The 15,078-nt window shown below is 36.2% G+C and overlaps 1 protein-coding gene across 3 annotated transcripts in view; it reads left to right on the plus strand.

Moving 5' to 3' along the window:
- DNAH7 (dynein axonemal heavy chain 7) overlaps positions 1 to 15,078 on the plus strand; it is a 265,127-nt gene that overhangs the window by 40,470 nt on the left and 209,579 nt on the right. For all 3 annotated transcript variants that reach the window (XM_058710674.1, XM_058710688.1, XM_058710679.1), the window contains 3 exons: positions 3,717 to 3,836; positions 11,281 to 11,464; positions 12,066 to 12,245. In XM_058710674.1, coding sequence (XP_058566657.1) covers positions 3,717 to 3,836; positions 11,281 to 11,464; positions 12,066 to 12,245 — 484 coding nt within the window. The remainder of the gene's footprint in view (positions 1 to 3,716; positions 3,837 to 11,280; positions 11,465 to 12,065; positions 12,246 to 15,078) is intronic.

The raw sequence follows: 15,078 nt of genomic DNA on the forward strand, positions 1-15,078 counted from the left end.
CTGAATCTCAGCAGGTCTTGAAAATATAGGACATCTCTATGTGTGGCAGTGGGTTAGGGAATGGTAATGCAAAAATCATCCGAATGACTGTAAAAATGCATGTGTGGAAACCTGAAGGGGATGCTCTGTAGATGGGAATGTGCAAGTTCATGTCTTTGAGTAGTTAGATTTATAGAACCCACTTAATGTCAGAGATATCATTTGCAATGCAATTATAACCTATGCAGCACACAGGTGTTTTTGCTTGAAAAACAGTATGTATATATGAAGACACATGTGTAAAGTGTGTGTGTGTATGTATATATATGTAGAAATTATCATAGAATATGAATGACAGTAGTTGAATATAAAAGGAAGTCTAAGTGAAGCTTATGTTAAAATATAAAATGAATTTTTTAAAATTCATGATTTGAGTAAGGTGAGCCCAAGAAAATGTTTCTAGATTGAAATTTGGATTCACTTACCCAAAGGATTCAGAAGATAGAAGTTCCATCACTCCTGACTGCATTAAAAAGATGCTTAATCTAACTCACAAGAGAAATGGAAAGAGATTGAAATAAACACTGCACTGAGAAATCCTTCTATTTCCTATCAGACTGGCAAAATTCCAACATCTTGCCATCACATTTAGTTGGCAAGGCTTGGAGAAATGGATACTCTTCTGAGGGGGAATTCAGCTATCAAAATTAAATTTTTTTTTGACATTTGAGTCCAGCAATCTGACTTCTGAGACCTTAGCCTACAGATACACCTGAAAATGTAGGAAACGATATAGGTATGATGTTCTTTGTTGTGGCATTTGTTGATAAAAGACTGGAAACAACCAAGTGTCCATCAATTATGGGCCATATCAAAAAGTTATAGTACATTCATTCACACAATGGAATACTACAGAGCGGTAAAATCCAAATGAACACGATCTCAATGCGTTAATGTGTAAAGTGTCCAGGATGTAGTAAGGGAAAAAATCAAGTGCAGAACGTGGTCTATAGTGTGCTGTTTTGAATGTAACGAGGGAGGGGGACTGGCAAGAACAAAACGTGTTTCAAAGAAAAGGAAAAATTCAGGGAACAAACAAGAAATGCAGGCACTTGGGGTGAAATTTGGAGGGTGACTTGGTCCCTTTAAGAAGTGATACTAAGTTTGAGAACAGGAGAACAAAATCAGAGACGGACTTGGTGCTAAGTGTGCAGTGTTGGGCCTGAACTGTTGAAATCCCTCCTGCTTGAAATCAGTGATGGATCCAAGGGTCAAGATGTGTTTCAACCTGTGATGAACATCACATGGCATCTTCCTTTAGCAAAGGTCCTAGGGTTCAGGACCTGAGTGATTTAGCCTATTATTTGGTTCTATTAATAGATAATTGAGATGAAGAAGAGATTTCGGCAGTTAGAGGACTCATCATCATTAAACTTTGAGACCTAGAAACCTAACATTATTCTCTAGCTAACCAAGTTCAAACTAATGCAAAGTAGCAATCTTTTCCCTTACTCCTATAGTCTTAAACCAGTGGTTGAAACTATTGTTCTACTGCTAGGTTATTGTTGGGATCATCCTGAGAGAATAAGAGTATCTGGTCGTGTTGTTCTCATCTTCGTAACAATTCAGACTATGGACCAAATGGGAAATGTTGTCAGGGATTTCATGGAAAGTTGTTGAACTCTAAAACATGTGAAAAGGCCTTTCAATTTCAAGACCTCAAAGATGGATAGCCTATGCCTAGAATTCTGCCTCAAATCAAACACTAAGGAGCTGCAGGGAAAATTGGTCTGGTGGCTGAGTGGCAAAATGAATTCCAAAATGAATTGACATGTAACATATTAGTTTCAGGTATACACCCTAATGATGTGATGTTTGTATATATTGTATGTATATTGCAAAATGATCACCACAACAGTTTGGTTAACATCTACCCTCGTACATAAAAAAATTTTTTCTTGTTGATAACTTTCAAGATCCACTCTCATAGCTACTTTCAAATATGCAGTGCAGTATTATTATCCCTAGTCACCATGCCATATGTTACTTCCCGTGACTTACTTATTTTATAACTGGGAATTTGTACCTTTTGACCCCCAACGCTCATTTTGCCTGCCCTCCAGCCTCTGCTTCAGGCAACCACCAACCATATCCATGAGCCTTGTTTTTGTTGTTGTTTTAGATTTCATATACATGAGATCATAAAGGTATTTGTCTTTCTATGTGTGACTTATTTCACTTAGCATGCCTTCAGGGTCCACCCATGATGTCTCAAGTGGCAAGATTTCATTCTGTTTTATGGTTGAATAATGTTCCGTTGTGTGTGTATACCACATTTTCTTTATCTTGCAATGGACATTTAGGTTGTTTCCATGTTTTGGCTATTATAAATAACACAATGAACAAGGGGGTGCATAAATCTTTTTGAATTAGTGTTTTTGTTTTCTTGGGATAAATACCAAGAAATATAATTGCTAGATAATAACATGGTAGTTCTATTTTTTGTTTTTTGAGGAACCTCCATATTGTTTTCCTTAGTGGCTGCACAAATTTAGATTTCCAACAGGAGTACGCAAGAATTCTCTCTTTACATTCTCACCAAAAGTTGTTACTTCTTATCTTTTTTGTAATAGTTATTCTAACAGGTTTGAGATGATGTATCATTGTGGTTTTGATTTGTATTTCCCTGATGATTAGTGATCATCTTTTCATGTACGTTTTGGCCATTTGTATATCTTCTTTGGAAAAATGTCTATTCAAATATCTGCCCATTTGTTAATCAGATTTTTTTTCTATTGGGTTGTATGTGTTCTTTATAAATTCTTTACATTAACCCCTATCAGTATTTAATTTGCAAAGATTTTCTCCCATTCAGTAGGTTGCCTTTTCATTTTGTTAATGACTTACTTTTGCTGTGCAGAAGCTTTTTTATTTAATGAAGTCTCACACGTTTATTTTTTTGCTTTTGTTGCCTTTGCTTTTGGCATCAGATCCAAAAAAAATCATTGCCAACGCTGATGTCAAGGAGCTTACCACCTATGTTTTCTTCTAGGAATTTTATGGTTTCAGGTCTTACATTTAAGTCTTTAATCCATTTTGAGTTAATTCTTGTGTATGGTGTAAGATACGGATTCAGTTTCATTCTTTTGCATGTGGCTGTCCAGTTTTCCCAACAGAAAATCTTAAAGGTATAAATCATGTATAACAAAGATCCATAGCACTGTAGTCAGAAAAGGAGTTGTATGGAGAATTGTTGACTAGAGTAAGCACTGTGTTTTCTTAAAAAAAAAAAAAAAATCAAAACCGGACAGGATCAAAATATTTTGATACAGTAGGTCTTACTTGTGAGAACTCTACCACACCATGACACCCTAAAATCTAAGGCTGCTTTCTTTTCAGAGTGGGTGCAATTTTTGTTTTAGGAGCTTTGTAAGCTTTGAGCTTCACCTCTTTTCCTGTTTTTTAATTGTTCCAGTTTGAAACCAAAAATAAAAACATGTCAACTCTCTTCTATTTCACAGTGACATTTCATGATCGTGTGTTCCTATTGAATTTAATTACATTAATTATTTTAAAATTAAAATTACGTTTTAAAATCTCAGGTTTTTAAATATTTTATTAAACACAAACCTTAATGAGCCTAGGAATATCCTATTTTGGAGGAGATCAGTTAACAAATATATTAAATGCAAAAAAAACCTCCTGCCTTAATTATTGTTCATTTTTATCTCTTGCAGAAAATTACGTTTAGTTGATACAGAAGAATTTCATAATCGCCAGGATGCATTAGAGCTATCAGTATTTCAGACCATTGTCATGAAACACATGGAATCTGCCAAAGAGACTCTACTTAAAATGTAAAGTTTTGAAGTTTCATGGAAGAAAACAAGTTTAAAAATGTGATTGGTGGGGAACTATATTTTAAATGCATTTAGAAAATCCTATTAAAACATTTTTAATTATTCCTGTTCAAGAATTAAATATAATGTCTTTAAGTGCCTTGGTCTGTAATGTCCATCCAGAAGATGTCCTACACAGCACAGATGATGCAGAAACTAAAATGATGATAGTGCTTTCTTCCCCCAATGTCTGGTTTCTACTTAATGCTCTGAGAGTGGGGTTGAATGTAATGGGAGGAATGATCATCAACTAATTCATTTGCTAGATATTTGTGACATCTATTAATATGTATAAGGCACTGTACCTCTTTGATTTTGCTTTTGGATTGGGGATGCAGAAGAGTTTAAAGCATGATTAGGTGGAGAAAATATATTCTTTAAATGAGTTTACAATGACATTGAGAGGTTAGACCTCTCAAATGATTAATTCAACATCTTTTTGGTTTGACCCTTCAAAATGGAATAGCCAGATATGAAAATTATTGATCTAGGTGCCAGACGATATGCTGTGAAACAATACAGGAAAACTGTTTCTCTCGTGGGTTATTAGGTTGTTACAAATAGGACATTAAAATTAGGTCAAATTGCAGATAACAGAGGCCGTGAAACTCCAGCATGGCTTCATGATTTCCAAAAGTTATTTAGAAATATATCCTGATAGTTGAAGACTGAACCTTTCCTTTATCTTTTTTTCTTCTCCAATATATTATAATCAAATCTTTGGCATTATTTGAAAGAACTCTAGACTTTTATATAATATTAGTATTTAGTTAACGTTCAACAGAGGAGAGATGTAGAATGAAACCCTATCATTACAGAGAATAAAATGACCTCTTAAGACAGAATACAAGTACATTTTCTTGATCTATAACCTCAGAGTTATACCTCAGGAATATATTACTACTGTAAATTTTGGTAAATTGGGTGTCAAAGTACAGAGCAGAGTACAGACCTTTATTGAAAACTTTTGCTGAGAGTTGTAGACTGATGAGCTGTATCTCTTGATGCTTCCTGATTGACTCTCAGACAACACTCTGACCATACTTTAAATAGTGAGCCAGAATGTGTTTATCATGGCTAAAAGGCAGAACATCACCTCACCACAGTGAAGAAACAATTGGTAAATGATTAATTAGGACCTCTACCCGAAACCCAGACCTTTCTTTGCATACTCATCCTTTGCTGTTATGCAGTAGTTGCTATGGTTTATCACCCTTGCCTTCTGGAAACCCATTTTTCTAGGTCCATGTGCCACTGTTTCTTTTTTTTTTTTTTTTTAATTTTTTTTAATGTTTTTATTTATTTTTGAAAGAGAGAGACAGAACATGAGTGGGGGAGGAGCAGAGAGAGAAGGAGACACAGAATTCGAAACAGGCTCCAGGCTCTGAGCCATCAGCACAGAGCCTGACGCGGGGCTCGAACTCACAAACTGTGAGATCATGACCTGAGCTGAAGCCAGATGCTCAACCGGCTGAGCCACCCAGGCGCCCCAACTGTTTCTTTTTTCAATCTGTTTTTCCCCCAGCTGTACTTAATTTTACTATCCCTAAGAATAGAGGCCCCTCAAGTGCAAACCCCTAAGTTTGCTCTTGTCTTCTTTATATTCTTGACAATGTCATGATTTTATCTGTTTCATCTGTCTGAAGATCTTATGCTTTTGGAGTTCTAGGCCCTTGTTACTAATTCTGTACTCTGTATCTCCATGCTATATCAGCATCAGAATCTCAGCATCTCCATAACAGGGCTTATTCTTTCTTCCAGATCTGAGACTCTACCTGTTCTGGACCATTCCTAGGCCAAGTTGAAAACTTTATGACTTTTTCTGTCTCTTGGTTATCATCAACATCTTCACCACCTCCAGCCTGCCCCCAGCCATAAACAGTGTATTGCTGTGTTTTTTCTTAAGCTGAGATATAATTCACTTACCCTAAAACTTACCACTTTCATGTGTACATATTAGTGGTTTATAATATATTCACAAGTTTTTGCAATAATCACCACTAATTCCATACCCCCAAAAGAAAACCTTTATCTGTTATCAATCACTCCGCATTTGCCCTGGCCATCACCAATATACTTTCTATCTCCATTCTGAATGTTTCATGTAAGTGGAATGATATATTATGTAGCCATTTGTGTTTGGCTTCTTACACTAAGCATAATGTTTTCAAGGTTCATCCATGTTATAGCATATATCAATACTTTATTCCTCCTTGTGGCTAAATAATATTTCATCATTTGGATCTAACACATTTTGTTTATCCATTCATCAGTACACATACATTTGTGTTGTTGCTACTTTTTGCCTATTAGGAATAATGTTACGAACGTGTTTTCAGTTCTCTTGGGTATACACCTAGGAGTAGAATTGCTGGGCTGTATAATAACTCTATGTTTAACTTTTTGAGGAACTGCCACAGTGCTTCCTAAAGGGTCTGTCAGATTTATGTTCCTACCAAAAATGTATGAGGGTTCCAATTCTCCACATCTTTATTGACACTTGTTATTGGCCATCTTTCTGATTATAGTCATCCTAATAGATGTAAAGTTCTTATTGTGGTTTTGATTTGCATTTCTCTGATGACTATGTTGAACATTTTTTCATATGCTTATTGTCTATATATATATATAATATACATATCTTGTTTGGATAAATGTCTATTCAAATCATTGCTCTCTTTGTATTGAGTGATCTTTTTATTGCTGAATTGTAAGAGCTCTTTATATATTCTTGTTACTGAATCTTCATTGGTTACATGATTTGCAAATTTTTGTCTCTTTATGTGGCAGATCCTTTCACTTTCCTGAGAAGTCCTTTGAGGTACGAATATTTTTCATTTTGATAAAGCCTATTAATTTTTTTATATATTGATCTTGTGTCTTGCAACCTTGCTAAACTTGCTTATTAGCACAAATAGTTTTTTTGTGTGGAACCTTTATATCTTTGTCTATGTAAGGTTGTGCTATCTGGAAATAGAGATAGTTCTACTTCTTCATTTCTCAGAAGCATTTGATTTTTTTCTTCTCCTTGCCATATTGCTTTGGTTAGAGTCTGCAGTACAGGTCTTGCAGCATTTAGTTAGCTATATAGTTTTCCTTTATCAGGTTGAGGAATTTCCCTTTCATTTTTCGTTTCTTGATTGTTTTTATCATGCAGTAGGGCAGATTTTACCAAATGTTTTTTCTGCACCTGAGATTGTAATGGGTTTTTCTACTTTATTAATATATTCATTTTAATATATTGAACTAATCTTTCATTCCTGAAATAAGTCCCACTTAGCCGTAGAGTGTAATTCTTTTTATGTGCTACTGGATTCCATTTGCGAGTACTTTGTTGAGGATTTTTCTGTGTATATTCAAAAGGAATACTGGTCTTTAGTTTTTTCTTGTGATATCTTTGTCTGGTTTTGGTATAATACTGGCCTCATAGAATGAGGAAGCATTTCTCTCTCTCTCCCCCCCCCCCCTCTCTCTAGGCAGAGTTGGTAAGAATTGTTGTTAATTCTTCTTTAAATGTTCTATAGAACCTACTAGTGAAGCCATCTTTTCCTGGGTCCTGGTCTTTTTATTTTTTAAGAAAATTTTCTGGTTTTTAGCTCAGCCTCTTGTTATAGCTCTATTCATGTTTTCTATTTCTTTTTGAGTTAGTTTCACAGTTTGTATCTTTCTAGGAATTTGCTAGATTAATTTGTTGGCATATAATTGTTCATTAAATCCATTTGTAGTTTTAAAAAATATCTATAAGGTGAATATTAATGTTCTCTTTTTCACTCCTAATTTTAACAATTTGAGTCTTTCTTTCTTTCTTTCTTTCTTTCTTTCTTTCTTTCTTTCTTTCTTTCTTTCTTTCTTTCTTTCAATTTTGGTCAGTTTAGCTATAGTTTTGTCAATTTTGCTGATCTTTTAAAAAGCCAACTTTTGAGTCTGTTTTGAGTCTCTATTTTTTTAATTCTCTATTTTTTCCACTTAAATCTTTATTTCTTCTTTTCTCCTTGATTTGAGTTTAGTTTTCTCTTCTTTTTCCAGTTTTGAGTGGAATTTTAGGGTATTGAGTTAAGACCTTTTTTAATTAAAACAATTTTTTTTCAACATTTATTTATTTATTTTTGAGGGACAGAGAGAGACAGAGCATGAGCAGGGGAGGGGCAGAGAGGGAGACAGAGAATCTGAAGCAGGCTCCAGGCTCCGAGCTGTCAGCACAGAGCCCCATGAGGGGCTTGAACTCACAAACCGCGAGATCATGACCTGAGCTGAAGTCAGATGCTCAATTGACTGAGCCACCCAGGCACCCCCTAAAGTTATTTATTTATTTTTTTTGGCTCCACACCATCAGTCTGGAGCCCAATGCAGGGCTTGAACCCATGAACCATGAGATCATGACCCGAGCAGAAGTCAGACACTCAACTGCTGAGCCACCCAGGCGCCCTTCCAAGATCTTTTTTTATTTTTTAATGTAGGTGTTGACCACTATAAATTTCCCTCTGGTCATTGCTTTTTTTTCATTCTGTGATTTTTGGTAAAGTTTTCATTTTCATTCATCTCAAATTATTTTCATATTTCCCTTGTGATTTCCTTTTTGATTGGCTGGTTCTTTAGGACTATGTTGTTTAATTTCCATGTATCTGTAAATTTCCAGAGTGTCCTTCTGTTACTGATTTAGAATTTGTATGATTTCAATCCTTTTATATTCTTTGAGACTTAGGACAACCAACTATTTTTTTATCTTCTCTCAGAAGCCTCTTCTGTGTGTACGCCTTTCCCTTTATTCCCACTGCAACTACTCGGGGCAGGCTCTTTTAATCTCCCAGGTAGCCTACAAACTACTGGCACATGAATCTTAACCCCTAATTCATTGCTTACCTTTCATTGACCAAATAAGTCAACATTTCTTAACCTTTTTTAAGGTCTTTTGCAACCTGGACCTAACCTATCTCCTGCATTCTCAGTTCTGAAAAGACTTTCACCTTGGGCCATGCCTGGAGAAACTTTCATGTTAAACAGGACATAACTTCTAAGACTAGTCTGTAACTGTATCTTACCACTGTTAAGTATTCAATGGGTAAAGGCTCTTTGTTCTCCTTTTTAGCCAATTATTGATTTTTATTTTTATGTTTATTTATCATTTTTGAGAGACAGAGAGGGACACACAGAATCTGAAGCAGGCTCCAGGCTCGGAGCTGTCAGCACAGAGCCCGATGCGGAGCTCAAACCCACAGATCGTGAGATCATGACCTGAGCCAAAGTCAGATGCTTAACTGACTGAGCCACCCGGCCACCCCCAATTATTGATTTTTAAAATAGTTACTTATTTTTTTTATATGTAGGATGGGGATTCTAGGAAAATTTGAAAGTTGTTTAGTTGCCTCCCTCTTAGCATTGCCGTCTTTGCACACGTAATTATATCAAATTGAATCAGAGGTTAAGGAAATTAAACAGAACAAAAGCTTCTTGAATGCCATCACCAAAATATTGTGATTCACACTATTTATGGTACTTCTTATTACTGAAGAAGTTTCTCTTCTGTCCTTCAATATGCAGTCCAAATGACATTTCTTCTGTGAAATCTCTATTGTTACCTCTTGAAAAATTATCTCTCCCTTCTGAATACCTCTGATACTTTATTCTGTTAGAATTCCTTCCTTTTATAATATGTATTTATGTGTTTGTCTCTTCCTCCATTAGCCCATAAGTACTTTGAAGACTGAGTAACAATTTTGTACCAAATGTTTTATACATAATAGGGAGCCTTTGGAACAATGGCTGAAAAATTTTTAGATTGTCTTTTTTTTTTTTTTAACTTTTATTTTTTTAAATTTATTTTTGAGACAGAGAGAGACAGAGTATGAATGGGGGAGGGTAAGAGAGAGAGGGAGACACAGAATCCAAAGCCGACTCCAGGCCCTGAGCTGTCAGCACAGAGCCCGACGCGGGGCTCGAACTCACGAACCGTGAGATCATGACCTGAGGTGAAGTCGGACGCTTAACCGACTGAGCCACCCAGGCGCCCCAAGATTTTCTTTAAAAAAAAAAAAAAAGACAAACGCTTTATCCAGTGATATAACCCCAAACTTATTCCATCTCTTGTCTGAACTACTGGAAGTTTCTCAGTCTCCTTTCTTAATCTAGCTTTGCCCTTCACTACTTGGTATTTGCCTCTTGTCCTCTTTATTTGTTGCTTAAACAATGACAACTTACCGGAGAATTATCTACCATGGCTTTATTTTGGAGCATGAGGCTGTGGCAACTTCTTGTGTTTAGTTCTCAAGTTGTGCAAAAGTCCTTACAGACTTTCTCCCACTTATTTCTTCCTATTCTAGGAATAAATCTCTATATTATCTCTATTACAGACAATGAAATGATTCACATATATTAGCCCCACTTATCCACCTATTTTTTTCTTATTATCCTACTTCTCCTTCAGGTCGTTTTCTCACAATCTTCCTCATTTCATTTCCATCCTTCAGTGAAATGCCATCTTCATTATGAAACCCTTCTCTGTTACTTACATGGAAAATTATATTTTAATCCTTTGACTTCAAGACTGTCTTTCTGCTATGACACATTGCCTTCATTATTATAAAAGAAAGGATGATGTCATATCTTGTGACACTGTTCCTAATGCACAATAGATGCTAAACACGTATTTGTTAAAGGAATGAATACATATATTTAATATTTAGATCTCTCTTGGAGCATTCAGGCAACTCCTAAAAATATGTGCACTCTACTTTTAAAAAATCCATTATCTCTTATGAAAGAAATATTAACATTCCTTAATTTTGTAGTGTTAGTGGTTTTATAAATGGGAAACTTGAATTTTTGTTTATAAATTTACTGTTAGCCTTTTATTACAAAGATACATACACATTTGAAACTGTTTTAAATCAGTCATTCTTTCAGGATTTCACGTTGAGGGGAATAAGAACATATACACTTGATTTTATTGGTTTGTCTTGTTTTCAAGTCATTGTGAAAAAGCATAGGATAAAATTCAACCTATTTGGTTGAACCAAATAACTCTCTTGGTCTAATCAGATATTTACATTTACGTTTAACAAATTCGTTCCCTGAGGAACATTTTAGAGACTGGTAAGGAGTATTTTGTAATATCCAATAGTTTTTATTTCAGTAGTATAGGAATCATGGTTTCAGGAGTTAGACTTCCAGTTTTTTCTTACAGCATCACATTGTTGAGTCATTTTCTATCGGCTATGATGAACATTTCTTTTCCTAGCAAAAGTGAAATATGCTACTGCTTACATTTCAGAGGGTGGATAATGTCAGTGAGCAATACAGCTCTCTGTGAAGACCTTTGGATGTCCAGAAGTTACTGTTAATGCTTAATGTAAAAGGAGTAATTTGCTGAAAGTATTAACTTCTAAAAGTCTTTTGTGCTTTCAAGGTGGTTTCCAGAAGTGCAGAATATTTATTACCAGGGTAATAAAAAAAAGCAATTGCCAACTGGTGACAGCAATGCCAAATTGGAATCTTTTTTCAACTGCGCTGCTACACTTATGACTTTACAGCTGCAGGAACTCACTTTGGTCTCCATGCAGGATTTCACAGACCTAATTGCACGACCACCAGTAAGTATGGTGTAGTTACACCAGTATTCATCTACTAATTTCTTTTCAAAAGGGAAAACATAAAAAAAAATCTACCAGTAGAAGATGAGGAAGTAAATCTTTAGACCACTTACCTGTTGTAAAAAAGTTAGCGTCAACCTGAATATTCAGGATATATGATTCTCATCACATTGCTGCGGATTAGTGAAGAGAAGTGAAAATTCTCATTATTGGGAAATTTGGGTCATGATGGCTGGAGATTTCTGCAAGGAACTCTTTTCTTTCTGGAAGAAGGTCCTGTTAGAATGTGAGCTGGGCCTAAGAATTGAAATGTTCTCTTGGACTCTTTCTTATGTGATTCTAGAGCCCCACTGCTATGCATATCCTCCTTTTTCTGGAACCTTGACACTATAATTGATCTGTAGGCCCAGTGAATACTAGATACCAACAAGTCTAGCTGGAAATTGCTCTTGACCTTTTTAGTAGAGCTCCTCATTGGCTTAATTGTCTAGGGCATAAGAGGAAGGGTGAGTTCCCATGTGTTCTAATTGGGACCAGTGCACTCTTGAGTCTCTCTCAATTCATGTCAATATTCACATACACTTATGAATATTTTTTGCAGGATTCTGTTAGAGCTTTTGAACATCCAGGTTTCATCATGAGGCTGATTCTTGAAAATGACACCATTAAGTTTGAACCTGAGTTCAGTGACTATATAGACATCCTTCTAAATGTGTATGATATCATGATTAAGGCTGTCAGTTTTGTGCCAAGAGTTGAGACCAAATTGTATTCCAAATGGGTAAGTAACAAGGATATTATGATTGTTTGAATTTGCATGATGATATTCACTTCAACCTCTAAAAGCTGTGGACACATATCCTCTGCTTTGCATAATATAAATGGCCTAGTAACATTGACTTATCAGAAAATTTTAATTAAAAAAAATACAATTTTCCCATTAGCTGCTCTTACAGTATTCCTAGTTTCTTCCTAGTCTTCCACTAGACTGAGAATTTTCTTAAGGGAAAGTTTTAAGTTGTGACCAGGTTTAAAGCAGTCAGTGAGTATTGGCTGTAGCACACAGGCCATGCCATAGACCTCCATTACACTTTGCTAGCTCTGTAAAACTGTCCCCCAGTCGATGAGACTCTCCTCATATATCTTTTCCCAAAAGTAGTAATGTCTCTGTACTTCCAAATCATAGATTCTACTTCCCTTCTCTCTTTGGCCATTTATTTAGCAAATGCTATGCTGAACTATGACATTTCAAAAGTAGTTACTGCAATCTAGTATATGAAATGAGCGTGTCTAATTCCTTAATTGGAAAGGTTTTCAAGCTTTGTAACTCCAACCAGTAGCTTTCTTGTTTTAGTCTTAAAATAGTTTACAAATATTTCATGTATACAGGAGTCCAAGAGACTATTGTGTAGTTTTAAGTGGTAGTAAAGTTAACCCCTATCTACTTACAATCTAACTAGAGAAATGGAATATTAGTGATACATTTTAGCTCTCCCTGCTCCCCACTGCCCTTCCCTGTTCACATTCTTCTCTTTCTACCTTATTATGGGCTTACAAATGTAAGAACTTCATGCAGGGAAATCCTTGAGGCCTTAATTTAAATTGGTTCCTTTAGAATTTGCATATTTTACTCTGGAGGCCCCTGCAGACCAAGGACCTTTGTGTTTTTTTTTTAATGTTTATTTTTGAGAGAGAGACAGTGTGCGAGCAGCAGAGGGACAAAGAGAGGGAGACACAGAATCCAAAGCAGGCTCCAGGCTCTGAGCCGTCAGCACAGAGCCCCATGCAAGGCTTGAACTCACGAGCTGTGAGATCAAGACCTGAGCCGAAGTCGGTCACCCAACTGACTGAGCCAACCCAGGCGCCCCTTACCAAGGATGATTTTTAACAAAATTCTTGCTGAGAATTTCATGGAAAACACTGGCCGTGTGAATGCTTACCCAAATCTGAGAACAGGCTGGTGGTCATAAATTCCTAGGATGGCCATCCTTTTCTTCTCCACTGAAAAACAAGGTCTAACCAGGATATTTTCCTTAATTTTGCCCCCTCATTGAAAGGTCCCATCACCTTTCAGCATTCTGAAATTTTGTGTCACATTTCAGTGTTCTTGGCTTCCCACTGGTGTATCAGTTATGACTTCCCTTCTCGCTCAGGCTTGAGGCTCTGTTTCCTGACAGCTGTTTTCTCACTCCATTCTCCTCCCCTGCACATAAGCCCACTTTGCTGGAGACTCATGAAAGCAAAGCTTAGGCCACCAGCGATCAGCAATCTCCAGGGCAGTTGCTCACTTCTACACACAATTGCCTCTCAATTCACGTGTTCTGTGCCGTTTGGCCCCTAGACTTGCCCTATTATTGCTTCCTTAGCTTCCTTACCTATGTATTATAAAAGCTAAATTTGGCAATTTTTCCAATATACTTCTATGTTTTGAACTAGACAGTTATTTTCGGGTTATTTATTCCTCATTTTGCCAAAAATAGAAGTCTCTCGAGAAACGTAGTTTACTTTGTCTTTTGTTTAATTTCAGTCTACTGCCTCCTTCTCTGGTCATACGCTGCTTTTTTTCAAGAATGACTTTTGAGGGAGCTTATGAAACAAATATAACAAGTTAATAAGAATAACAGTAAAACCTTGATTTGCGAGCATAATTCATTCCAGAAACATGCTTGTAATCCAAAGCACTTGTATATCAAAGTGAATTTCAAGAACCATTGACTCATTTGTGATCATGTGACATTCAGGATCATGTACTACTTGTATTGCAAGACATCGCTCATTTACCAAGTTAACATTTACTAGAAATGTTCACTCATCTTGCAGAACGCTCACAGAACAAGTCACTCGCAATCCAAGGTTTTACTGTACTAGATATGCTCAAAGTGGAGTAAAGGATTACCATTATTTGAGTGAATACAGTTGCTATGATTTCATGGTTATAAAATATGGCTCCAGGGGCACCTAGGTGGTATAGTCGGTTAAGCAGCCCACTCTTGGTTTGGGCTCAGGTCATGATCTCATGGTTCATGAGTTGGATCCCTGAGTTGGGCTTTGTACTGACAGTGCAGAGCCTGCTTGGGATTCTCTCTCTGTCTCTCTCAAAATAAGTAAACAAACTTTAAAATAAAATAAAGCTCTAAGTTTCCTGGTTTCTAAAGTGAAGAGGAAAATTGGACACGTTTTCACTCGGATTAAACAGTTAATTTAGACTGCTCAGGTATTTTTCCTGGTATCAGATTTTGAGCGGGAGGTCTTAAATGGGACATTGTACATGAGGTAGTGTTCTGAAATCCTACGTGTCACCATCACCTGGTGACATTTTAAAAATACAAATCCATCATCACCACCTCTTGCCCTAGAGATGTGGATTCAACATGATAGTTGGTTCTTAGAAATAGTTTGCCAGAATCATCTAGGGATATTTTTCTAGTGATCAGTTAGGTTTGGAAACAAGCAATATAGGTGGTACTTCAAGTAAGATCGTTGAACTTGGTTTCAATGACCTTTGACAACAACTGCAGAAGTGGCACTCATGGAAGAACTTTCATAAGAACTGTTCTTATCACAATCTTTGATAGAAACTGAAGTGAAAATAAAATACACTTTTTTGGGGGCAC

This window comes from Neofelis nebulosa, chromosome 2 (assembly GCF_028018385.1).
Source record: "Neofelis nebulosa isolate mNeoNeb1 chromosome 2, mNeoNeb1.pri, whole genome shotgun sequence".
Lineage (NCBI taxonomy): Eukaryota > Metazoa > Chordata > Mammalia > Carnivora > Felidae > Neofelis > Neofelis nebulosa.